Here is a 27150-nt window from a genome sequence, read left to right as displayed (position 1 = left end):
TGAAACGAATGCTAAACGCTGAAATTTCCAAGCATAAGGAAATACTAGTGACGAGAGGTTTTCAGCAAAAACCGGGTATTGTTTTCAATGAAGTCTACACACCTATTGCAAGGTTGGAGACAATCAGGATTGTGTTGGCGATAGTAGCATACAGAGTGTGGAAGATACATTAGTTGGATGTAAAATCATCATTTCATAATGGACCTTTGGAAGAAAAAGTATATGTCAATCAATCACCAGGATTTGAAATTAAAGGGCAAGAGTTAAAGGTGTGTAGATTGAGGAAGAGTCTATTTCACTTGAAAGCAGGCCCCATGGACTTGGAATAAGAGAAAAAATGGCTTCCTGATCGAAGCAAGTCTTACAAAATGTGTCTCTGAACATGGAGTATATGTTAATGATGCTGACAGGGTTTATTTGAATCATTTTATGGCTGTATGTAGATGATTTGCTGATTACTAGTGCAAATGAAGCTGAGATAAGAAAATTCAAGTCAAAGTTGATGCAAGAGTTTGAAATGTCTGACTTAGGAAACTTGTCATGTTTTTTAGGGATGAAGTTCAATGACACAAGTGAAGGAGTGTTCTTACACCAGAATAAGTATTCCCAAGACATCTTGAAGAGGTTCAAGATGAGCAACCTTAACGGAGCTTCAACACCATTGGAAATTGGAGCAATGTTGACGAAGGTTACTAATGATGAGTTTGTAAGTGAAACACTATACAAACAAAGCATTGTACATATTAATGATCGAAAGCGCTCCAATATCTTGGAGCTAAAGGAAGCAAAACATTGTGTCTTTATCATTATGTGAAGTTGAGTACGTGGTTGCATCATATGCATCATGTCAAGCAGCATGAATAGAGATGTTGCTCGAAGAGCTTAAGATTATGAAACCTAAGAAAATGAAGTTGTTCGTGGCTAACAAGTCATCTATCGACCTAACAAATCATCCTATGTGTCATGGTCGAAGTATACACATAGATAAAAGGTATCATTTTCTTAGGGATCAAGTGAATAAAGGAAAGCTTGAACTTAGCATTGCAAGTCAAAATTTCAACTAGCTGATATACTCACCAAACCTTTGAAGAAAGTTTGATTTAACGAGTTGAAGAAAAATATTATGATGAGAAATCTTGAAAACATGAATTAGGTGGTGTATTAGACGTTGTAATTTGATGTTTTGTCAAAAGTTAGTATTCGACTGAGTCGAAGTAGTAGCAGTCAGTTGTACTCGACATGGTCGCATATAATATTTAATTGTTGTGTCGAAGTCAAAATATAACTTGTAATTAGGCTTGGGTTGTAAGTTTGAGTTTGGACATTGATAGCTTATAAATAGGCATGATTTGTATAGTTTCATATATAACTACACACTTAACAGAAATAATAAATTTTCAAATACAATTTTTCTCTTTTCTCTCTTATTCTTCCTCTCTCATCTTTCTTGAAAATCCTTTTGTTGCAACATATTTCTACATTTGAGGTCCTTTTGTTCCAACATATTTCTGCATTTGAGGTTTCTCTAATTTTATCTATTTTTCCATTTGAGGTTTCTCTTTTGGTATTGGTTATAATTTTTTATTGATTGTTTTTAGTGATATCAAATTGGTACATCTTATGACTTCAAATAGAGTTAGTTTTTGTACTTTAGTGGGTCTTTTAGTTGTCATTTCTTTTCTTATATATAATATATATTTTTTCGTTAAAAAAGATTTTAGGTAAAAATAAGAATGGAATTCAAAATTGAAGAACTGGGACGAATCTTATTGAAATTGAAACCACACCTACAACTTGGGGTGGCAAAAAGGTTCGGTTTGTCGGGTATGTCCGTTTTGCCCGCATTTTTTATGGTATGGGTCAAGATTTTAGACCTGCTTCCTTTAATGTATCTATCATCCACTCTATCTTTTTACAGGGTTTTTCCATACAATTTTATTATTTTTAAGCCTGAAAAGTTTAATGTCCATGGACTTTCCCTTCTCCGCCCTCTCTTTTTTATTGGGTAGGACAAAATTTCAGACTTGCGCTCTCAAATATATTGGCTCCGCTCCGCCCCATTTTTCGAAGACTTTTGCAGAACGGGGCTAAACAGTGCCGACATGCCCATTTGGCAACCCATCCTCCAACATCCTTCCCATTTTCAGAACGGGGCTAAACAGTGCCGACATGCCCGTTTGGCAACCCATCCTCCAACATCCTTCCCATTTTACTCACCTCATTCACCTCATTTCCCTCACCTCATTTCCCTCGCAATCTCGTACCCTCTCTTACATTGATTGTCCCGACATGCCCGTTAGACACCCCATCCTCCAATATCCTTCCCATTTTACTCGCCTTATTTCCCTCGCAATCTCGTACCTTCTCTTACGTTGATTGTCCCGTCGTAATCAAGGAGGCTTGACAAAGTTGAAGAAGCTGTGATCGCAATCTATTCAATTTCTCGTAGTGAAATGAGATTTTTGAAGAGCCACAAAAAATGTAGGGAGTAAATTGAAAACCACCCTATACAAGAAGGTAAAAAAACATAATGCCCAAAAGGACCAAAACACAAAACAGAAAAATAAACAATACTAACCCAAACTAACTAAAAACAATTATTCTTTGTCAAAAAAAAAAAAAACTAAAAACAATTATTATTAATATTGAAATTAACGTTTTATAGATGGAATACAGAAGAAGGGAGCAAGTATTTTCCCAGCCTAACAAGAACAAACAAGACAAACAAACTTTTACCATTCAACAAATTGAAACATCCTGTAACACACATACAAATACTTTCTGAAAAATGGGAGAAGAAAAAAATATTCCATGTCTAAAAAATGGTAAAAGGTAACGGTTTTCAAGCAAATATTTTGATGTAGTTTAATATGTAGTATATTATCTATATATGAAATCAACATTATGCAGCTTCCTTGAGTTTCTTTGTGATGGTGGCAAGGTATTTCCCTTGATGGAATGCTTGCTCCAATTCAAGTTCACTCGGCTGCCTTGAGCCGTCGCCGGCATATGTTCCTGCACCATATGGACTTCCACCTTTCACTTTCTCCATCTCGAACATGCCGGCTCCAAACGTATAACCAATTGGAACAAATATCATTCCATGATGAACCAGCTGAGTAATAGCAGTAAGCCTGTAACATATAGGATTCCACAAATTGTAAAACATCACTATTTGTTATCAAAGTAATGTTGTAAGGGTCTGTTTGGATTACTGATATAAGTACTTGTAAGAGCTTATTGAAATATGTGATGACATGTATATAAAATGTTTTCAACTTATTTCAATAAATATTTCAGGATAGCTTATGACAACAGCTGATAAATGTATATGAAAACAGTTTGATTATATTTTATCTTATGGTATGGATTATAAGCTATTACTATTATATATACATTTATATAAGTTGTTTAATCATGTAGGATCTTAGAAACCAAATAATGAGACAGATGCTCTTACGCTGTTGTTTCTTGGCCTCCACCTTGAGAACCGGTGCTGTAGAAGAGTCCGGCAGGCTTGCCTGCGAGCTGTTGTGTTCTCCATAAACCACCAGTAGCGTCTAGAAAAGCTTTGAATTGAGCAGCCATCATTCCAAATCTTGTTGGGAAGCCAAACACAAACCCATCAGCCTCAGCGAGTTCGTTTGGGGTGATGATTGGTACATCGCTCTTGGGTGGTGCACTCATCTTACCAAGCACATCCTCTGGCAGTATCTCAGGTACCTGTTCACAGATTAAGTAAAGTTTGCTATTAGCATTCCTTCTCAAATTTAGCAAGATTGAATTTGGTATATTACAGAAAATAGAAGAACTAATCGGACATAAAAGGCAAGAGAACATCCTTCATTTCGCAATTATATAGAAAGCTTTGAAATAAAATTGGCATTGAGAAGTTAAAAAGAGAATTATCTTAAAGCTCATAGGCATATGATACGGGGTCTGTTTGGATGGCTTATTCGAGCTAAAATAGTGACATGAACACTTATGAGATTGTTTGAGAGAGCTTATAGAAACAATTTATAACAAATGTTTAAATGTTGGTTTCAACTTATTCCATAAACTCACCTAAATAGCTTTAAAAAGTTATTTATATAAAAACAATTAGACTTTATTTTATCTTTAGCTATGGAAAAGGCTTATATGATAAGCATTTCTGCTATAAGTGTTTAACTTAGTTGTTTATCCAAACAAAGCCATGATCACAACAAACGAACTTGGCCAACAGAACATTTAACTAACCATGTAATAGTTGTATGACAGGAGCAATAACATTTAATTCAAAACCAGTTATTGACCTTAAATAGTTGTTTAATCAGTGTTAGGCAAGCAATTCTTTCACTTTATTAACCGATTTATGTATCTCTAATTCTCTATGAACGACGAGCCTTAGCTCAAGGACTGATGTTGCTAAATTTTATGACATCAAACTATGTAATGCGCCAAGGAAATGTAAATTTTGTAGAAAACAAAAACATGCCTGCCACAGTTTGGGCTCAACACCTTCCACAGAAGCAGCTCCTTTCTTTATCTCTTCTGCTAGTTTCTCCACATGTCCATACATGGAGTAGTACCTGTCAAAACAAAAAATATCGTACTAAGTAAGGGTACTCAGAAATTAGACAAAGGGCCTGTTTGGGTGGACTTATTCGAGTCTATCTACGGCATAAGTTTTGTGACACTCTTTGTTCAACTTAATCAAAACAGCTTATGACAACAACTTATTTTTACAAATTCTTCAAGATAGTGATAGCTAATGAAAACAACTTATATCATACATAAAAACAATTTAAATTTATTTTATCTTTTGCTTTAAAAATGGCTTATGCAAGCTTAATCACCAATGCATATTTTGATAAGCACTTAAACTATAAGCTGCAAATAAGTTATTTATCCAAATAGATCAAAACTCAATAGAACATTTTAACAAAAATTTCATGGCTGAACTAAACATACATATAATTGAAAGATCAAGATCAATTTTCTGAGATTATAATCTTGATGATCTGAACCAAACAAAAATGATCAACAAATGCAGATTTAGTGTAAAATTGCAAATTCAATAATCATCAATCATCACATTCCCAAATATGAGCTCATAGTTTATAAATTAACCCACACAATCATGCTTTTTGTGGCAGAGGATAGTTCCAAATAGAACCAAACAAAATGCAGAACAAGCCAAACACACCAAAAGATCAAAGAAAATCGAAACAGTCCAAGATCTTAACTGAATTGAAATTCAAGAATCAAACAAAGAAAAGAACAAATCAGAGATTAACAAAGAAGATAAAGAGAGTGTAAAGAAACCTACACGATGTAAAGTTTGACTGCCATTGATGAATTCTTCAAAAGTCTCTTTCTTTCTCTTTTTCTCTGTGATTCGAATTTTGCAATTGAGAAATGGTAGGGGATACTGCTATATATACGCGTGATTATGATTATGGTTTTGTACTAATTTGAAATTGGATTAATTAGCTTAGCTTGCTAAATACTAATCATATTTAATTAGTGGTTAATTAGTTTAATTATTTTGTAACTTGAATGAAACGACACCGTTGTTAAGAGTATGATTGTTGATGATGATAGGATGGTGTCACGCTCTTCATCATCATTATGGTCTTCATGTGCTTGCTGCAGTCAATTTTTGCGGAACACTTTTTATAAAAGTTGTATTAAAAGTAAGTATTTAAATTTTTTAATAGTTGAATCAAGAATGTACAATTTTTGGAAATATTTAATATGCGCCTTAGAACAATTTTTGAATAGTTGAATCAAGAATGTACAATTTTTGAACAGTTTTAAGTATTTTTAATATGCGCCTTAAAACACAAATTAAATTTATACATTTTTATTATTTTTATTTTTTTTAATTTTATCCTTTAATTATTATTATTATATTATTTTCAAATTATTATTTTACTTTCCATTAATAAATGATGGAACTCGTCGATAAATGATAAAATTAGTTTAATAAAAATTGCAATTTTTCTTTTAGTTATTTTATTGCATTTTAATTTGTATGAAAAAACACTAAAATGTTGGGGTTTTGTTTTTATGAGCAACTCATTTTACAAGGGACACACTACATACCCATTCAAAATCTTTAACGTAATAGGTGTGTGAGTTTTCTCACTTCTAAATGCTAAAGTCTCAACTTTTTTAACCAACGCGGAACTTAAGCGAAAGCTCTTTTTTATCACATACACTTGTACCGTCGTTGACATCTTTCAACGGACCACCTCTTACATAATAGGAAATTTTGATATAAGTAAACTGGTCTCTTCACTCGAACCAAAGGCTCTAATACCACTATTAGAAGTTAGAATAATTCACAGGAGACAACATGATGGAGGATTTTTTTTATAACTTTGGGGCATTTCTTTTTTTTAGCAACATACATTTGTGAGAGACACACCACATACTCACTCATAACTTTAAGGTTTTGGGTGAATATGAGGTGTCTCTCTCAATTGTTTGAGTGAGTCTTTGACCTTTAGGTGAGTGTTTGACCCAATGTGAATGCTCCTCCCTCATGATGACTCATCAGTGGTATCAGAGTCGATGGTTTGAGTAAAAGACTGACTCATTGTAACAAAAGTTTTCCTGACATGGTGTTAGTCAGACATCGCGTCCTGTTGTAGCACCCATGACAAGTAAGGGTGATTGCAAACGCCGGTACAAGTATGTGGACGAAAGAGCTTCTACTTGAGGGTAATATAATGGATGAACTCACACTTGAGGGGGAGAATGTTGAGAAACAAATGTGCGTTGTAAGTTTCACACAGCTTGAAAAAATGAAGGTTGAGCATTTTATAAGTGAAATGATTCTTACACGAATCACTTTAAGATTTTGGATGAATATGTGGTGTCTCTTTTAATTATTTGGGTGAATCTTTGAACTTTTAGATAAGTGTTTGACTTATGTGAATGCTTCTTTTCATGATGACTCATCAAAATGAACACTCATTTTAATATGAATCAAAACTTTTCCAATGTTTAAATAATGCTACTTAAATTAGTTAAAACTTTAAATGTAATATAAAAAAAATTTGAAAATAATATTTTATTATAATTTTCTTCAATCTATTTTATTTTATTCATGAAAATAGTATTTATATTTTAAATTCAAACTATTTTGATTTTTTAAATATATTTTTACACATAAAATTGATGATGTATCTATTTTTAAATGATGTGTCATTTGTGAAACATTAAAAGTCATTGTAGAATTTTTTTTATAGAATTTAGAAAATAAAAAGTATAAATTATACATCATTAAAAAAATTGACATGTCTTGAATTTTCAATGCAAAAACATGAGAGAAAAAAACCTTTGAAAAATTTTAAAGATAAAATATAAAAATTATATGTCTTTAAAAAATAGATATGTCATTAATTTGCAGTGCAATTTTTTAAAATAACAAAATTATTTAAATTTAAAATAAAAAATTATTTTGTAAATAGATAAAATCGAAAAGTCAAAATTGTTATTAAATTTTAAACTAAAATAAATTAAAATATAACTTAAATTTAAACTTTTTTAATGAAAGCTATAGAAAAACTAATAAAATTGTTGATAAGTGACTTAAATCACTCTTCAAAGATATATATTAATAAGAATTTATATAAGTGGTACTTCAATTCTAATTCAACCAACAAAAATTGACATTGATATATTAAATATATTATTAAAGTTCGAATTCTGAACTTTAAAGAGTAAGTGCGAGATTTTAATAATTATTATTATTAAATTGTATGGAGATAAAAAAGAATTTAAATTGATGTAATAAAAAAATTTAACATTTTAAATAAATAACTTTTCCGTTTGAACTTTTTTTAAGAGTATCTTAAGAGCATTCATCAACAAGACTATAAAGCTAATAATGTTATTTTGTAAAGAAAAACTACTTTGTCAAACATAAATGTAAAAAAGAAGTGATGAGAGCCATTATTATAAGAGCTATAATCATGAGATTTTAAAAACTTGTATTTGAATTAGGAAAACCAATGAGTAATGTAGGCCAATAATTAATATGTTGTTTATGAGATCAAGCCGTTGATTTGTTTGCTGGTAGGTTAAATGCAAAACGTAATCATGTATTAAGTGTTATTATTGGGGTCATAAAAATGATTTTGTCATAAAAATGATGGAAACTATAGGTGTTGAATAAGGTTTGATCATGTTGATGTCATTTGACTTTTCTATAATTTGGTGTTTGGCTTAGACAAAGGGAATTTAAATGACGTATTATATGGTGCATGCTGACCAAAAATCATACGTCTTTATTACAAAAGTGTTATCCTATTATCGACTTGAACCAATGAGAATCATATGACTGGATATCCTTGTCAAAAATACTTTTTTTTTTTTTTACAAAAACAAACTTAACTGATATCATTACTCAAATCAAATTCAATACAAGGAGGTACATTACTGAAAAAGCTACGCCTAAATCAAGAATTGGCCGCCTTGGCTAACGTATGGGCAACCGAATTTGCTTGGCGCTTAATGAACTTTACCTCAAAGTTCGGAAACAAAAGTAACAGATTCTGAATAGTCTTAATAATAAAAATAAATTCCGAATTACCAACATGAGACATATGAATAGCCTGAGTAACATACTGACAATCACTTTCAAAAATGACGTGGGAAAGCTGGAGAGAAATGGCATTCTGGATTGCTTCCTTAACAGCAGTAGCTTCAGCTTCGATGACAGATAGAATACCCACATCCCAGGACACACCTGCTGAAATAAATCTTCCCAAATGGTCCCTAAAACACCACCCTCTATTAGTTGTCCCACACACATTATTGAACCCTGCGTCCACATTACATTTCAGATGGTTTTCCGAAGGAGGAATCCAGCGAGTTGAGATATTATTAACAACTCTCAAATGATGATCATCTCTAGCTAAAAACCAGTCATACCAATTGTGGTATGCTTGCAACCCGATCTTCAAAGCATCATCCCGGGTATCTTCCCATACCACTTTATTTCTGCTTCGCGAAAGAGTCTCGAGCAAAACTGCAAAACGACCCGCATCTCTACGGTCCTCTCGACTACAAACATCAAAAATAAGTGATTTAGCATCATAGAAAGTATGCAACCTCGGTTCTATAATAGAAGACAAACCTGCTGCCCGCCAACTATGGATAATGGAAACACATCCGAAAAAAGCATGCCACTCATCCTCGTCGTCTAAATCGCACCAAGGACACACAGACGGACATTGTACATGACGGTACTGAAGTTGTAAACGCGTCGGGAGGCAGCCCCGACAAATCCTCCATAAAAGATATTTAGCTCTAGGAGGAGCATAAATACTCCAAATGTTATTCCAATTACCTTTTACACCATGATACCGATTACTACTTTGCATCCCTTTCCAAAGCTTATAACCCGATTTCACACTATATTCACCATTTTGCTCCTCTTGCCAAATCAACCGATCCTCCCTCACATCATCCATTAGAGGAACTCTAAGAATACTGGCAGCACCTTCGGTATCAAATACTTGAGTAATCTTGCCTACATTCCATTGCTTGATGTTGGGGAGCAAAAGATCTTTAACATAGAGTTCATAAGCACCTTGGACTTGCGGACCAATGATGAAGCGGCTACCTTTCTCTCGAAGCCACGGATCAAACATAACCTTGATGTTACTACCATCTCCAATACTCCACCTACTACCATACTTAAGAACCGTCTTAGCTTTCCACAAACTACGCCAAACAAAACTCAGATTATTACCAATAACGGAATCAAGATAGGAAGAGCGAGGGAAGTACCTTGCTTTGAAAATTCTAGCTACTAGGGAGTGTGGTCTTGACAATATACTCCAACCCTGTTTTGCTACCATGGCCATATTAAAGGATTTGAAATCTCTAAAGCCCAGTTCTCCTTCACTCTTCGAGGAGGTCATACGATCCCACGCCAACCACCTTATGCCCTTGTTGTTTCCACCACCACCCCACCAAAAAGAATTAAGCATTTTTTCAATATCATTCACCACCCCATCCAGAATCAAATAAACGCTCATAATATATGTCGTTATTGATTGGAGGACCGACTTGATCATAACCTTTTTACCAGCTTTAGATAGAGATCTACCACTCCAAGAATTGATTCGTTTCCAAATCCTATCCTCAATAAAAGAGAACACCGCCTTCTTGCTTCTTCCAATCATAGAAGGTAACCCCAAATACTTTCCTGTACCCAAGACCCGTCTCACCCCCATCAAATGGGCTAAATCGTCTTGAGCCGGAGCACTAATATTACGACTAAAGAACACCTCAGACTTTGCCAGGTTAATTTCCTGACCTGTTGCCGTTGCATAAATATTAAGAATCTCCATAAGATTTGTTGCCTCCACAATATTAGCCCTGCAAAACAGAAAACAGTCGTCAGCAAAAAGCAAGTGGGACACACTAGGTGCCCCCCCTGCAGATTTGTGCACCATGGATGTCGCCTCGGGAGACGGCGCTTTTGATAAGAGTCGAGAGACCTTCAGATACAAGAATGAAAAGGTAGGGTGATAAAGGGTCTCCTTGTCTCAACCCTCTTCCTGGAATAATTGGTCCAACTCTATCGGAGTTAACAAGAACATAATAGTGCACCGATGTCACACACATCATAGGCCAATGTATCCAATTCTCATCAAAGCCCATACGACGAAGAATACCATGCAGAAAGCCCCAATCCACTCTATCATAGGCTTTACTGATATCGATTTTTAGGGCCAGATGAGCGGTGGTACCACGGGTCTTCCTTTTTAAAGCATGAATAATTTCCGTAGCCACCATAGCATTATCAAGAATGGACCTCCCTTCAATAAACGCTGATTGTTCCTCCACTACACACTTATTCAGCACAAGTTTCAATCGATTCGCGAGCATCTTGGATATTATTTTGTAAACAACATTGCAAAGAGATATGGGTCGGAGCTCCTTCATGTATCTCGGGTTAGCACACTTAGGGATGAGACATATATTAGTTTCATTAAGCTCAGCGGGAAAAAATCCCCTCTCCAACCACATAGAGGCTGCCGAATAAATGTCATCCCCACAAAGCTCCCAAAAGTGTTGATAAAATGCCGGATTAAAGCCGTCAGGTCCCGGGGATTTATCCGGGTGCATTTGGATTAAAGCTTCGTAGAGTTCCTCTTTCTTTATAGGAGCCAGCAACTTCATATTATCCTCTTGCACAATAACCGGTTGGATACAATTTAAAACCGGATCAAACTCCCCTTGCTGAGTTTCAAAAAGCTTCTCAAAATAATTTTTGGCTACCATACAAATTTGCTCCTGCCCTTTAATCTCCAAACCAGTATCATCAACCAGTGATACAATTTTCTTTCTTTTGTTGCGAACTATTCCGGACCTATGGAAAAACTTCGAATTAGAATCACCATGTTGTAGCCAGTGCATCTTGGCTCGTTGCTTCCAAAAGATCTCCTCCCTATTGAGAATTTTGTTATACTCCCTTTGAGCCTCGATAAATCTCGCTGCCGCATTTCCATCATGCGACAAACGAGCAGCTTCCATGGCTGCCATGTGGATGGACAGGTTGTTATGCTGCTGCCGATATTTCATCTTGTTCCACCGAGATATTCCGACGCACAATTGTTAAGGCGTTGGGTAACATGCATTTCTTCCTCGGCATTCCAACCTTTGCTAACAATCTCTTGAATTTCATCATCTTTTAACCAAGCATTTTCAAACCTAAAGGAGTATGACTTATGGCGGTTCAATTGAGGTGGTTCACACTGTAATAAAATAGGGCTGTGACCAGAGTGTGAAGCCAACAAATTATTGAGTTTTGCTGCAGGGAAAAATTCCATCCATTCTTGCGTAACAAGCACACGGTCTAGTCTTTCTTCAATAACATGCGGTGTACCTCGACTTTTTATCCATGTAAAAGGATGGCCTTCCATAGGGATGTCTAACAGATTGCAATCAGACACCGTTTCACGAAAGCCGGCGCACAACCAATTTGGATGCGGGTGGATACCAACCTTGTCTTGATGCGAGAGAAGATCATTAAAATCGCCGATAACACACCAAGGAGTTGTCGACATGTCGCGAACTTCTCTTAACATATCCCACGCCTCCCTCCTTCTGTGTCGTTCTAGATAACCGTAATAGCAAGTGAGTCTCCATTCTTCCTTATCATTGTCTTGAATCACCAAGTTTACAAAGTTCCTAGAAAAGTTCACGATACTACAATTAACAGAATCTTTCCATAACACCGCCAAACCTCCACTTCTCCCGACGACGTCAATGGATAAGCACGAGTCAAATTTAAGAGAAACACGAACACTCTCAAGTTTCTGCTTTTTTGCCAACGTCTCGGAAAGGAAAAAGACATCAGGGTGGTGTTTTTGAGCTAGTTGTCGCAGGTTCGGAATTGCACGCGGGTTGCTCAAGCCCCGACAATTCCAACTCAGGATCTTCATTTGTCCCGGTAGTCCTGGCTGCCAGGACCTGCTGATAAAAAATGTTGTGTATCTGCCTCAATCTCACTAGTGTTAACTGAACCTTGTTCCCGACGCCTTTTACGATCGAGTGGCCCTTCATCAATATGGTCTGCATTAACAACAAGCTGAGAGGGTTGTTAAGGAACAGTTATGGAAGCTGTAATAGGCTTGTTATGGTTACTTGAGGATGGTTTCAGAATGTTGTGTTTAGTTTTGGACTTATGAGGTTTTGGGTTTAAGGTGTGTATTTCTTTCATTTAACGGAAAGAAATCAATTCTCTCTCTCTCTCTCTCTCTCTCTCTCTCTCTCTCTCTCTCTCTCTCTCTCTCTCTCTCTCTCTCTCTCTCTCTCTCTCTCTCTCTCTCTCTCTCTCTCTCTCTTTTTCCTTTTAAAACTAAAAATGACATACCCTCTCTTAATACAAATTTAAGTTTGATCAAATCCTAAAAAAAATCGGTTTTGAGAGTAAAACCTTTCCAGAAATTTTTCTTCCAATGTGTTCCAATTAGTCATCACTGCTTCGGGTTGATCCAGATACCAATCTTTTGCCTTAGATAGCAAAGAGTGTGGGAACAACCTCTTGAATAATGCTTCCTCATCAGCTTGAGCGACACCCGTAGTACCTGCTAACTCATAGAATCGAGTAAGATGCGTGTACGGGTCTTCATGGTCCAATCCGGCGAAAGGACTTGCACAAATCAATTGTATGATACCGGTCTTCAGTTCTGTCGGTCGCCCGTTGGCGGCAGTTCTAGCGAACTGAGGATTGAGTCTTGGACTATTAGCACATGGACCATTAGCAGCCATGTTGACAATAGTAGGTTGTATAAAAACTTCCGGTTCTTCCTCCGTGAATAGTTCGTGAAAGAAGAATCCTTCTTGCGATTCGTCAATGGTTTCAAGTTGTTGTGACGATGTCGCGGTTGCGTTGTCTCTTGCTTTTGCTATGTTTGCTCTTCTTCGTGCTTTGCTATTTAGCCTCCTAGCAGTCCTTTCGATCTCGAGATCAAAAAGAATTTGATCGCTAGAAACTTTGCTGCGCATACACAATCTTCTGCAAAAACTAGCAAACACGTGAAACAACCAAATAGAGAAAATAAAACTTAAAACTCAAAATAAGAACTATTGCAATGCGTGCAATATTGACACCTATCCCCGGCAACGGCGCCAATTTGTTGAAAGTATTTGTGGGTAAATATTTTCTGTAATATATCGTATCCACAGGGATTGGTTAATATCACTGCCGTTCTATAGTTGTTTATTTTGAGTTAAGAAATTTGGTTTGGTTTGTTTTATACTAATAGTAATATCAAAAGCAAATAATAAAATAAAAGCGAGTAAAGGACTTTGTGTTAACAAATAAAGAAAGATGTTGAGTCTTTAGGGTTCATCAACCTAATCCTATACAATTATCAATTAAATCACAATAGAACAATCCTTTGAATCATTATCTTCACTTATCCTCAAATAAGATTCCATGTCTGCAAATCAAATTAGATAACTTTTACCGGTATGAGATTCGATCTCTCCAAATCACAATAACGATAATAGTAATTAAGAACGATAATTATGAAAACCCAATTACAATTCCATCTCTGCAAATTGCAATTGAATCAATATAGTAACCTAGGGCAAAAGTTAAATCCTTTCTTTCGATCAAAGATTCAACAATGATGTAAATTAAAAACAAGGTTTCTTATTGATAATAAATTCAAACAATTGTTCACAGGGATTAATCAATGGTAATGTATATTCATAGGTTAACTACTACCTTAGACTCAACAAGAGGAATTTAGCTCTCCATAGACATGAAGAACACACAAGAATTAATGGAGGGATTCATCTTCATCAATGGAATGTCTTCGATTGGTAAAGAATTGGCCTTCAATTGTTGTTCTTGACTGCAAACTCAGAATGCTCTCCTAATTTCGCTCACCCAGGATCCCCTTTCTCTTGGAAGCTAGGGCTTTTAAATAGAAGTTTTGGGCTTTTAACGCCGAGGCCGCGGCGCGGCATCGGACTGGCGCGGCCCGATCACAAACAGAGACTTTGGCGCGGCGCTGGCTAGAACTATCGCGGCGCGCCCTTGTCAAACTTCATCTTTTTGCTTTGCCTTTGAGACTTCCAGCTTCCTTTCCTCTTCTTGTTCTTCTTAAGTTCCAATTCAGCTCAAAACCTGCAACAATAACACCCACAAGTGATTCGATTTGCTTTATACATGAACTAAACTTATTCAGTTCAATTCTTCATAAAAACCTATGGATTCATCACAATTTGCATTAGTTTAGAGAAGAAATCACTTATATTAACACATGAATTTACCATTAATTTACTCCTAACACGGGAAAAAATCCCCTCTCCAACCACATAGAGGCTGCCGAATAAATGTCATCCCCACAAAGCTCCCAAAAGTGTTGATAAAATGCCGGAATAAAGCCGTCAGGTCCCGGGGATTTATCCGGGTGCATTTGGATTAAAGCTTCGTAGAGTTCCTCTTTCTTTATAGGAGCCAGCAACTTCATATTATCCTCTTGCACAATAACCGGTTGGATACAATTTAAAACCGGATCAAACTCCCCTTGCTGAGTTTCAAAAAGCTTCTCAAAATAATTTTTGGCTACCATACAAATTTGCTCCTGCCCTTTAATCTCCAAACCAGTATCATCAACCAGTGATACAATTTTCTTTCTTTTGTTGCGAACTATTCCGGACCTATGGAAAAACTTCGAATTAGAATCACCATGTTGTAGCCAGTGCATCTTGGCTCGTTGCTTCCAAAAGATCTCCTCCCTATTGAGAATTTTGTTATACTCCCTTTGAGCCTCGATAAATCTCGCTGCCGCATTTCCATCATGCGACAAACGAGCAGCTTCCATGGCTGCCATGTGGATGGACAGGTTGTTATGCTGCTGCCGATATTTCATCTTGTTCCACCGAGATATTCCGACGCACAATTGTTAAGGCGTTGGGTAACATGCATTTCTTCCTCGGCATTCCAACCTTTGCTAACAATCTCTTGAATTTCATCATCTTTTAACCAAGCATTTTCAAACCTAAAGGAGTATGACTTATGGCGGTTCAATTGAGGTGGTTCACACTGTAATAAAATAGGGCTGTGATCAGAGTGTGAAGCCAACAAATTATTGAGTTTTGCTGCAGGGAAAAATTCCATCCATTCTTGCGTAACAAGCACACGGTCTAGTCTTTCTTCAATAACATGCGGTGTACCTCGACTTTTTATCCATGTAAAAGGATGGCCTTCCATAGGGATGTCTAACAGATTGCAATCAGACACCGCTTCACGAAAGCCGGCGCACAACCAATTTGGATGCGGGTGGATACCAACCTTGTCTTGATGCGAGAGAAGATCATTAAAATCGCCGATAACACACCAAGGAGTTGTCGACATGTCGCGAACTTCTCTTAACATATCCCACGCCTCCCTCCTTCTGTGTCGTTCTAGATAACCGTAATAGCAAGTGAGTCTCCATTCTTCCTTATCATTGTCTTGAATCACCAAGTTTACAAAGTTCCTAGAAAAGTTCACGATACTACAATTAACAGAATCTTTCCATAACACCGCCAAACCTCCACTTCTCCCGACGACGTCAATGGATAAGCACGAGTCAAATTTAAGAGAAACACGAACACTCTCAAGTTTCTGCTTTTTTGCCAACGTCTCGGAAAGGAAAAAGACATCAGGGTGGTGTTTTTGAGCTAGTTGTCGCAGGTTCGGAATTGCACGCGGGTTGCTCAAGCCCCGACAATTCCAACTCAGGATCTTCATTTGTCCCGGTAGTCCTGGCTGCCAGGACCTGCTGATAAAAAATGCTGTGTATCTGCCTCAATCTCACTAGTGTTAACTGAACCTTGTTCCCGACGCCTTTTACGATCGAGTGGCCCTTCATCAATATGGTCTGCATTAACAACAAGCTGAGAGGGTTGTTAAGGAACAGTTATGGAAGCTGTAATAGGCTTGTTATGGTTACTTGAGGATGGTTTCAGAATGTTGTGTTTAGTTTTGGACTTATGAGGTTTTGGGTTTAAGGTGTGTATTTCTTTCATTTAACGGAAAGAAATCAACTCTCTGTCTCTCTCTCTCTCTCTGTCTCTCTCTCTCTCTCTCTCTCTCTCTCTCTCTCTCTCTCTCTCTCTCTCTCTCTCTCTCTCTCTTTTTCCTTTTAAAACTAAAAATGACATACCCTCTCTTAATACAAATTTAAGTTTGATCAAATCCTAAAAAAAATTAAAGTTTTAATAAAAAAATAAATCATTAACATATAAATATTAGTAAAATATAAGAAACACTTAAGAGAATTACGAATAATACAAATAAGTATTCAATATAAAAACAACAACAAAACAACACAACAAACAAAAAAAACACAAACAAGCTAAATCAGGCAAGAAGAGTTTTTGAGTAGTTAAAAACCAACTGACAAGATAAGACTACAGCCCATATCACTAGTAGAGGTGAGAATAGGCTAGGCCGAGCTAGGCTTTGCTAAGCCTGAGTCTGACCTGCTAAAAAATTCAAAGCCTAAGCCTGACCTGTAGCCTATTGTAGGTTTATTTTTTTGGCCTGAGCCTAACCTTTTTGAAGGTCTGATTGGCCTGTTAGCCTAGTTAAAAGCCTATTTTATTTAAACATTTGTAAATAAGTCATTCAACTCAACTTTATATAGATTAACAAATTAAAAAGATCACTGAGATTAAATGTTTGTTTGCATTGACTTATTTGAGTTTACCTAATAGTATAATTTTTGTGATACTATTTGTTTGAAAAAACGTATGGAAGTAACTTATGACATTGTTCATAAGATTTTTTTTCATTTTATTTTCATAATTTCTTTAAGATAACTAATATTTATTTTTATATTTTAATTCAAAATATAAAATATAATATAATAATAATAAAATTATTCAAATTTATTTAAATAATCCAGCCTTATAGGCTTAAAAGGCTTTTTATATGGCCTGTGGCCTAGCTTTTTTAGCTAAATAGACTTATAAAAAAGCTAGGCCTTTTCTATTTATATAAAAAGTCTGGCTTGACCTAGGCCTATGTAGGCTGGACCGTAGGCCCCTGTTAGTTGCCCTGGCCTATTCCCACCCCTAATCACTAGAATAATCATTAATAGATCAAACTCCATTAAAAGAACTACAAAACTACACACCAAAATCAAATCAAGACAAATACTTGATCTGCTATTGGTTAAGACAAGAGGATATATTTCTTAAATTAGTTAGAATACATGCATAAGTTCACCCCCGCCTACCTATAAACTATTTGAAGACCAAAAAGACATTATTATCCTCCATCTCTTTTACAAATTTGTAACATATTAAAGATGAAAATATTATGGGTTCTCCATATAGTCCATACTACTGTATGTCAAATCAAAATAAAATCATTCATAGATTTGCCCTGCCACCTAAAGCAATAAAAGACTAAAAGGACACTTATGATCAATAGGAATTAGGAAGAACCATTTGCCAACAGTGGCGGTTCTTGAAAACGTTTCTTGGGGGGTGCCATAAAAATATGGGATATGTTAAAATTATTTCAAATAAGTCACATAAGTTATATTTTGTTTAGTAGTTAAGTTACTTTTAACTCATCCCTTAAATTAAGGTTGAAGTCTTGACATGATCAGTTTTTTTGAATGATAATACTAAAAAAAAGTGTCACAAAGAATTGAACACAAGAACAAATTACCAAAATTATTATACATACCACTGCACCAGATGCAAACACAATTACTTAAATGTCTAAAATAAAATCTATATAAAAATGTGAGGGGTGTTATGGCACCCACCAGCTTCTTAATAGATCCGCCTCTACCTGCCAACCCATCCAAAGAAAGATCTCATACCACATAAAAGGGTTAGCTCATAAGTGACAAAAAGATTGTACACTAATACAAACGACTCTCCACAAAAAGGACAATCGATACCACTTGGATCATAAACCATCGCCTTTCTATACAGGTTTTCTCTATAGGGAAAAATTTTGATTCTCAACTGTAATAAACAGCGAGTGGTTATCAAACTGAATAAGGTAAGCACAAGCAACAGGGAAATAACCCTCTAACGTATGCCCATAAGTCCACTTGTCTCTATAGGAGAAAGAATAACACTTTTGAGCAAAGAGAATATTATCATAAACATGTAACTGTTCAGATTTCCCCAGAATTCGAAAATGCACTTCCGAAAACACTTTTTTTGTGGTGTTTTCGGAGATGCATCTCCGAAATCACTGAAAATTTAAAAAAAAAACGTTTCAGGTATTATTTCGGAAGTGTATTTCCAAAATAAGATGTCCATATATACAATTTTCCCTCCTTCACTATTTCATCATTTTCATCACAAACCCTCTCCAAAACTCAATCAATCTCAATCAATTTTTCGTCTCAAAATCAAGTTTCAAACGGTTGATCATACTAAAGGGAGCATAGAAAGCAATAATTTGAGGTAAACATCATTCAAATAATCTCCTATTACACTACATTGTCGTTGATTTATGGGGAACAAAACTGCGTCATTTCGGAAGTACATTTTTGAAATAAATCACCTAACAAATTTCGGAAATGTACTTCCGAAATAATGCCTGGCAGAAATAAAAAATAACAGTTTGAACAGTTTTGTTGTATTTTTCCATATGTTAGGTATGGTGCATCTGGACAATATAGTCGCCGATGACTTAGAAGTTCCGAAAGGGGTCAACATTGATAAAGAGCCGGTTAACGATGTTAACAACATGATCGTTGCGGTGGATGTTCGACAACAATTTCATAATGATATAAGCTTCGCTAGTCGTGAACATTTTCTTGATTGGGTTCAAAGTGAAGCTACTCAACTTGGATTTGACATTGTCATATTAAGGTCATACAATGGAATTAGAAAACGGAAAGCTTTTGTCGTGTTGAATTGCGAGAGAGGTGGGAAGTATGTACCAACAAACCGCGTGTTAAAACACGAAGACACAAAATCGAGAAAGTGTGGGTGTCCATTTAGGTTGCACGTGACTTGTAGGATTGATAATTTGTGGCGTTTTAGCGTAATTTATGGACTTCATAATCATGCCTTGGAAACCAAGCTACACGGGCATCCAATTGAGTGTCGGTTGTCCCGCAAAGAGAAGAATGTTATTTCGTACTTATCGACAATCAAAGTGGCGCCAAGAAACATACTTGCCGATTTGAAACGAAAAAAACCGAATAGTATTTCAAATATCAAGCAAGTATATAATGAATGGCACAATCTCAAAGTCTTGAAAATGGACAAGAGTCCGAAAATGCAACAACTTTTGAAACTTTTGGGTGATAACCAATACGTTTCAAGCTTCCGAACGTGTGAGGACAAAGTTACGGTGTGTGACATATGTTGGACTCATCCAGAAAGTATCAAGTTGTTTAACACATTTCCAACCGTTCTTGTAATGGATTCGACGTACAAGACCAACAAGTATAGGCTTCCACTTCTCGAGATTGTCGGTGTGACGTCGAAGGACAAGACATTTTCGGTTGGATTTGCTTTTTTGGAATGTGAGAAAGAATATAACTTTACATGGGCTTTGGGAATATGTAAGCCTTTGTTGGTCGATTAAAAGACTATGTCAAGTGTCATTGTTAGCGATCGAAATAATGCTTTAATAAATGCGGTCGATATCGTCTTCCTGACATCGACCACATTACTTTACCGATATCACATAACTTGCAATGTGAGAAGTAAGCTCAAATCCGCGGTTGGCACGGAAGAAATAAAGGATGACAACGGTAACATCATCAAAGCCGGTGTTGTGGTGGACAAGATTATGGCCGCATGGAGGGAGATTTTAGATGCACGTTCCGAAGAGTTGTACACTGAAAAAGTGGTACAATTCTGGACTTTGTGTGTTTCTTTGAGTACTTTTTGTCATTACGTCGAGAGTACCATCCTTGACAAAGTAAAAGAAAAAGTAGTTTGTGCTTGGACGGATCGAGTAAGACATCTTGGTTGCACTACAACCAACCGAGTAGAATCCGCACATGCGTCGTTGAAGAGATGGTTGAGTGATAGCAAGGGGAATTTGTGTCGGGGATGGGACACCGTGAACCAAATGCTCCAAAATTAACATAATGAAATTCAAATATCTTTTGGTTGGAGCAAGACGGTTATGGAACACCGGTTTAAGGGCCAAAATATATTCTTGCAATTGATATACAACATATCCCGTTCGGGATTGAATTTTATTTTTCATGAGTCGAGGCGAACGGAGACAACGAGGCTAGATAGTTCAAAATGCGGGTGCACAATTAGAAAAACCTATGAGCTTCCATGTGCTTGTATACTTTCTAAAAAGATGAAGTTGAATTCACCGATACGCATGGATGAAGTAATTGACCATTGGAAAAAGCTCCGTTTTGATGATTTTGAGCCGCCGAAAAAAAATGATTCCAAAATTACCATCTCCGACGAGTTGGAAGTGATAATGGATGAGTTTGCTAAAGCGGATGACACCATGAAAATGCACATAAAAGAACAATTGCGAAAAATTGCATTTCCAGAGACCACCAATTTGAAACCGCCATCTCAACCGGTTAAAACCAAAGGTGCGCCAAAAAAGCCGAAAAGTACCCAAGTAGACACGTCAACCAAACGATCTCCTTCCTAATTTAAACATGTTGATGCATTGATCCCGGATTCACCAACACCAAAGTCCAAGTGTAGTGCTAAAAAAGGAGCCTGTATTTCGAAGCCGCCGCGCACACCTTCGATCAAAAAACCTCCAATGATCTACATTGATGAGATGCCGCTTTTTATGCACAAATATATTGATAACATAGTTGATGTTGGCACCGACGGTAATTGTGGATATCGGGTCGTTGCTGATTTGCTCGGAAAAGGAGAAGAAAATAACACTCTTACTCGACGGGTACTTATATCGGAGTTGACTTCGCATAGGGACATCTACGGCCGCCTTTATGAGAATCATGAAAACTTTCAAAAAATTCATGATTCCCTTGTTCCATCACTAAGCGGTCACGCCCCGATTTCGAAATGGATGTCATTCCCCGAAATGGGCCATCTTATAGCAAGCGCGTTCGATCGGGTGTGTATCGATTTGACGAGATTTGGATTATATGATTCATTTTTTCCGCTTCATAGTCGCCCGCCTTTGGACGCGTCTAGCCGCATCATCTGTATCGGGTATCTAAGATCACGCCACTTTGTGCAAGTTTTTTTGAAACCGGGGTGTCCTATACCAGCCACTTCTTATCAGTGGACGACACATCATACAAATGAGGCGGATACTTGACCAGATCCTTTTGTTGAAAGAATGACGGAGTTTGAAGAAATGATGATGCAAGAGCGTGAAGAAAATAGAGAGCGGTCAAAGGATTACCGATTTTAGATTTAAGCGCCACCGATTGGTTCGGAGAATTTTAGTTTTTACCAGACCCTTTTTGTTTGTAATGACCAGATGCGTGTTATTTTTTGTAGGGTTAATGAAATTTTTGGTCCCTCTAAATATTGTAGATTTCGTTTTTAGTCCCTCCAAAAATTTCCTTTAAGAAATCGTCCCTTCAAAAATTTTCGTCTAAACTATTGGTCCCTAACGTCAAATTTGCTAGAGATTAGCTACGACTTTAGCCACCAATTAGCTACGAAATTTGACGTTAGGGACCAATAGTTCAGAAAAAAAATTTTGAAGGGACGATTTCTTAAAAAAAAAATTTGGAGGGACTAAAAACAAAATTTGAAATATTTAAAGGGACGAAAAAGTTCATTAACCCTTTTTTGTATGTATTGTCGTTTAGAATGTAAAATCAAACTGATTCAATACATATATAATATGCCTATATTTTATGTTGTCATTATTTATGTTATGCTTATGCTTGGTTCAATTTGTGGTTAATTGTCAAAACACACTGCACAGTCCAAAACTCAATTTTCATTTCTGTTTCTGCTAACTTCGGAAGTATATTTCTGAGTTTTGATGAGATTTGGGCTGTTTTCGAAAGTACATTTCCGAAACATCCACTGAAAGCAAGATAAGGTTTGTTGGGTCACTATTACTCCAATAAGTCTATAAATACTACTCCAATTCTTTTCATCAACATCAAGCTTCAAAACAACAATGACACAAACCTACCCGCACCTTGCGTTTGTCTACTTCAGCAGTGGCTACCCGACGCCGTTCCAATTTCGCTTCTCGCACGACACGCCGTTTGCGGAATTGATAACGTCGCTCAACATTCTCTTGCAATATCTGGAAAATCGGAAGATTGTCAAGCTTGAGTACCGCTCGCCTTCGCTTAACGACGAGGGAGACGTTGAGTTCACCCCATTTGAAGTCAAGAACGACGAAGATTTAGCGGTTTTGTGGATAACTTTCGACCGATTTTCTTCGAAGGGTCCGATCGAGTTGGATGAGAAACTTCAAAGATCGGGGGCCGACGTTATCAAAATGTTGACTCATCCTCACCTACCCGTGTTTAACAATATGTAACTTTAATTTTATGTAATGTGATGTTTGTAATTTCCATGTTTTATAATAAATCGAAGCGTTGTTGTTTGTTTCATGGTTTCTGTATCAGAGAAGATTTTGGAAGTACATATCCGAATTTTTTCAAAGGAGGTGAATTTGGAGATGCACTTCCGAAAACACATTTTTTTCTTCTGGAAAATAACTTTATTTCGGAGATGCACTTCCGAAAACACATTTTTTTTGTAAAAAAAGTATTTTCGGAAGTGCATCTCCGAAATTCACCTCCTTTGAAAAAATTCGGATATGTACAAAGATGAAAATTGGCTTTTGCTTCACGGATTAAAAGTCTTTACCAATTGTGTTCTAACATCTAAGCCATATTGTTCCTTTGTTACAAATTGTTGCATCTCTTTCTCCTTGCCTCATCTCTGAAATTGGAAGTATTGTTTTTTTCTTTTTTAATTGCAACTTTGGTTCCCCTATTTAGTATTTTTCTTGATTTTGATCCTTCTATTTTAAAAACCACTATTTTAATTATTTTTTTAAGTTTTCAGGTGAATTTTGCTCCCCATTCAATTTCTGACTTAATTTTAATGATGTGGCACTAGTTTACTGACGTGTCAATGTCAAATCATTTTAAAATTAATCTAATTTTTTAATAATATTTTATTAATAACAATAATAATAACAACTTGATAATATATTAATAAAATCATTTATATTTTTTTTCTTAACCAAACACAAACAAACCTATGACTCTAACAAGAAAATTAACATGCAAATTTATCTTCCCCTTTCTTCTCTCCACAATCAACCTTGATGAAAAAATCCAACCACATGAAATCTCCAAATTAGAAAACCTGCAAATTCAACTCTAGATTTTCTTCATTCCTCAAGCATAAACCATTGAAAAGAACCATTCCAAATCTATATACTCTGTATCATCTTCGGAACAGGCAAAAATAATCAAATACCAAATTGATTTTCAAATTTAGGGTTTCAGTTTCAATTTCAATTTGAAACTGAATGAAATTGTTGAAGTTCTGGAGAAAACAAAATCCAGAGAAACCCAGATTTTCTTCATTTGCATTTTTTTCTCTGATACATTGTTTTCTTGCCTATTAACAAAAGTGGGTTTCCATGGATGAAAATACCATAGTTAAATTAAAACCAACCCATGAAATCTAAAGTTTTAGGTTTGTTTTGTTTTAGATGAAATTAGAAATGATGTAATTTCTCTTCTAATACTTACTTCGAAACATAACTTGGGTTTGCCATACCGATCGAATCAGAAAACGAATCGCAGAAAGAAGAGTGTATCGTATGCTTGTGTTCTTCGTGGTGTGGATTGTATTAGTTAGGGTTCATGGTGGGTGATGGGTTGTATCGTGTTGTTGATGGTTGTATCGTATGCGTGTGTTTTTCAGAAAACCTATCCTCTTGTTTTCTCAATAATATTGGTAAAATATTTGTTAAATTATTTTGTTAATTTTGATTTACTATTTAAATTAATTGGTAAAATATAATCATATTAATAATGTTTTAATATTTAATGGATTAAAATGACGTGGAATAAATATTACATGTCAGCTCAACAAAAAATGCGCCATGTCACTGAAAATAAGCACCAAATTAAATGGGGAGCAAAATTCCCTTGAAAACTTAAAAAAGGACTAAAATAGTGGTTTTTAAAATGAGAGGGCCAAAATAAAAAAAGAGTTAAATAGGGGGACCAAAGTTGCAATTAAGTTTTTTTTTTTTTTATGTTATATTTGGATGGAGATATAATTATTTGAAGGGGTAACTCTTGGTAAATTCATTTCATTTAATTACTCCTTTTATATATTAAATTTTATCAATCAAGTTGAAAATTAAAAGTTTTTAATGAATAGATTAATTTGTAATGTTTCATAAATATATAATATTACAAAACTATATCATGTTACTTTTCCCCGGGTCTTATCTCTATGGTAGATTCAATTATAAGTGATTATAGTGTATCATTTAATAAGGAGTAAAATATTGTATTTATAAAAAAGATGATTTATATAATCAATGTTTGGAGATTTTGGATAGAAGGTGATCTCTCTCTAACTTCGTTTAAAGAAACAATGTAATCTAATTTGATTTTGACGATAACATAATCTAAGAGAATAATTTTATTGTCTAATATTTGTTACGTGTGCAAAAAATGCTTTCAAAATAGATTATGTTAATTTTACGACAAGAAAATTAAGTTTTATGACACAAAAATTGCGACAGTTACTTGATAACTACTGTAACTCTAATATAGAGACACGTGTCACGACAGTATACACCTACCGTCATTACAATTTTAAAAAAATTATTAAATTTAACGACAGTTATGCAACTACCGCCCTAGAAATTAGTTCACGACAGTTTAAAAAACCCCCAAAATTGTATGATACAACGGTACATTAATCGTCGTCCACCAAACCAAATAACACACGCCCTGCACCATGAAAAACTCATCAAAGATCATGACGGCCCACTTACTTAAAAATGATCAAACTTCACGACGGTGAACTTACTATCGCCCACAATTACAAAACTATTATCGAAGGGCATGGCGGTGAACATACCATCGCCACCCCATACCCTTCGCACGCGGATAAAAAGTCCGCGGTGATGATTTCATCCGTCGTCATCTTTGAATGCATCTTTTGCGCTAAAATTGAATTCTTTTTTTTATGTTTTTTATTCTCTTCTTTTTCAAAATCACCGTGAAAGACCGCTCATGCTCAACGGAGAATCACCGTGAAAGCATTTTTCTCAGTCACTCACGCCGTCACTGCGAATCACTGTCAAAACAACCACCATCAATTCAAATCACCATAAAAAAATAATATTAGTTTTGTAAAAATTAATTTATTTTTTTAAGAATTAATTAACTATTTTTACATTAGTTAATTAATTTATAATATTAATTAACCACTACAAGAAAATATTAGATTTACTATCGAAAATTTGCTACAGAATTTATTGATAGTTAATATTAAAATAATTAGCAGTCTCTTTACTACAATTAATACGCTGTCTATAAATAATTTACTTACTTTTTATAAATAAAATTATGATTTTATTAATTCTCGAACATTTCTCTCATATTCGTAAATGGGAAAACACGCATTCTCCTAGCCCTGCCTCTGAAAGACGCTTTCGATCTCAATATGCACTTATCTCTCAATCTGATTTGCATCTACCTCTTATAGGTGTTGGAATATTTTTTATCGTCCCTAACCACCATTGATTCACTATCGTTTGATGCTCTTCCATAACATTTGGTGTACTGCTTTCCCCTAATCCTCTTTGCCGCCACAAGGATGCTGATTTCAGTATTCAAAATGGCGCATCAATCGTAAGTGAAATATGAAATATTAGATGCTCCGTGATTAGAAATCCAATCCCCGCAATGAAACGATTGTAAAAGGGATCTCTACCCATAAGCATATCTAAACCCTATGACATAAACTTCATCTTTTTAGTCTCTGTATTCATGTTCAATTGCAAATACAATAAACATGGCGCTTTTTAGTCTCTGTATTCATGTTCAATTGCAAATACAATAAACATGGCGCTTGTTGGATCAGAGTTGGAGACAATGTTTAACCAAAGATTATTTGTTCCATTTTATTCAATTCTTAATTTCTAATTTGTTTTCTTATTTCAGATAAATTGGATATGGATTTACATCAGTGTAGTTGCTAAACTCTTTAAAGTAAGTGCCACAATTTCTTTAAAGTAAGTCCCACAACCTAACCTTTATACGTGAACTACATGTTTGGTATAGGTTTTGCAAAATCACAGTGAGAATCAAGCTTGGGTGTGAGGCTTTTACTCGATCGAATCTGAGCTGACAGTAAAAGGGAAGGAGCTGTGGAATGATCTTCGTTCAGTATTGCAGAGTAGTTCACTTGGTTCGGCTGTGGTGAAATCTTCATTCGAGAATGATCTTTGTTCAGTATTGTCGGGCTGTTGAATCAAGCATTTAAGGTGTTATACATTTTTTTCATCATTTAGTTTATTGGAAAAATTCCAAGTCTCACATTGGTTAGAGATAGAACATAAAAAGAGTTTATATAGAGTGACACTCCTCAACTTACTAACCAGTTTTGTAAGGATGAGTTAGGTCAAACTCTAATATAATTCAATGTCAAAAACTAATGTTTGTACTCAAT

The 27150-nt window shown here is 35.6% G+C and overlaps 3 protein-coding genes and 1 long non-coding RNA gene across 4 annotated transcripts; 1 reads left to right on the top strand and 3 right to left on the bottom strand.

The window, feature by feature from the left end:
• Positions 1-2624: 2624 nt before the first annotated feature.
• Positions 2625-5472, bottom strand: LOC131648031 (probable NAD(P)H dehydrogenase (quinone) FQR1-like 1). Its single transcript, XM_058917828.1, has 4 exons — positions 5312-5472; positions 4478-4571; positions 3461-3723; positions 2625-3134 (listed from the first exon to the last, which is right to left on the bottom strand). Exons 1-4 carry the CDS (start codon positions 5332-5334, stop codon positions 2903-2905), a joined length of 612 nt encoding a protein of 203 aa, XP_058773811.1. The 5' UTR covers positions 5335-5472; the 3' UTR covers positions 2625-2902.
• Positions 5473-11588: 6116 nt separating this feature from the next.
• On the bottom strand, positions 11589-12455 carry LOC131651142 (uncharacterized). The gene has a single exon (XM_058920807.1). It carries the CDS (start codon positions 12453-12455, stop codon positions 11589-11591), a length of 867 nt encoding a protein of 288 aa, XP_058776790.1.
• A 2942-nt stretch (positions 12456-15397) lies between these two features.
• On the bottom strand, positions 15398-16264 carry LOC131651141 (uncharacterized). The gene has a single exon (XM_058920806.1). The coding sequence runs from the start codon at positions 16262-16264 to the stop codon at positions 15398-15400; it is 867 nt and encodes a 288-aa protein (XP_058776789.1).
• Positions 16265-26073: 9809 nt separating this feature from the next.
• On the top strand, positions 26074-27150 carry LOC131648030 (uncharacterized). The gene is made up of 3 exons (XR_009298027.1): positions 26074-26330; positions 26643-26690; positions 26763-27150. It is a non-coding gene; the product is annotated as an uncharacterized LOC131648030 (long non-coding RNA).

This window comes from Vicia villosa, linkage group LG2 (assembly GCF_029867415.1).
Source record: "Vicia villosa cultivar HV-30 ecotype Madison, WI linkage group LG2, Vvil1.0, whole genome shotgun sequence".
In the NCBI taxonomy this organism is placed as follows: Eukaryota; Viridiplantae; Streptophyta; class Magnoliopsida; order Fabales; family Fabaceae; genus Vicia; species Vicia villosa.
Note: the sequence above shows the minus strand (reverse complement) of the source record. Positions and strands in the feature narration are given on the sequence as shown.

Excerpts from the sequence above, each read along its gene's own strand:
- LOC131648031 (XM_058917828.1), bottom strand. The coding sequence starts at position 5,334 with ATGGCAGTCAAACTTTACATCGT. Across the intron at positions 3,724-4,477 it reads TTGAGCCCAAACTGTGGCAG|GTACCTGAGATACTGCCAGA; the intron begins GCATGTTTTTGT and ends ATCTGTGAACAG. Across the intron at positions 3,135-3,460 it reads GGAGGCCAAGAAACAACAGC|GCTTACTGCTATTACTCAGC; the intron begins GTAAGAGCATCT and ends TATATGTTACAG.
- LOC131651141 (XM_058920806.1), bottom strand. The coding sequence starts at position 16,264 with ATGAAGATCCTGAGTTGGAATTGTCGGGGCTTGAGCAACCCGCGTGCA.
- LOC131651142 (XM_058920807.1), bottom strand. The coding sequence starts at position 12,455 with ATGAAGATCCTGAGTTGGAATTGTCGGGGCTTGAGCAACCCGCGTGCA.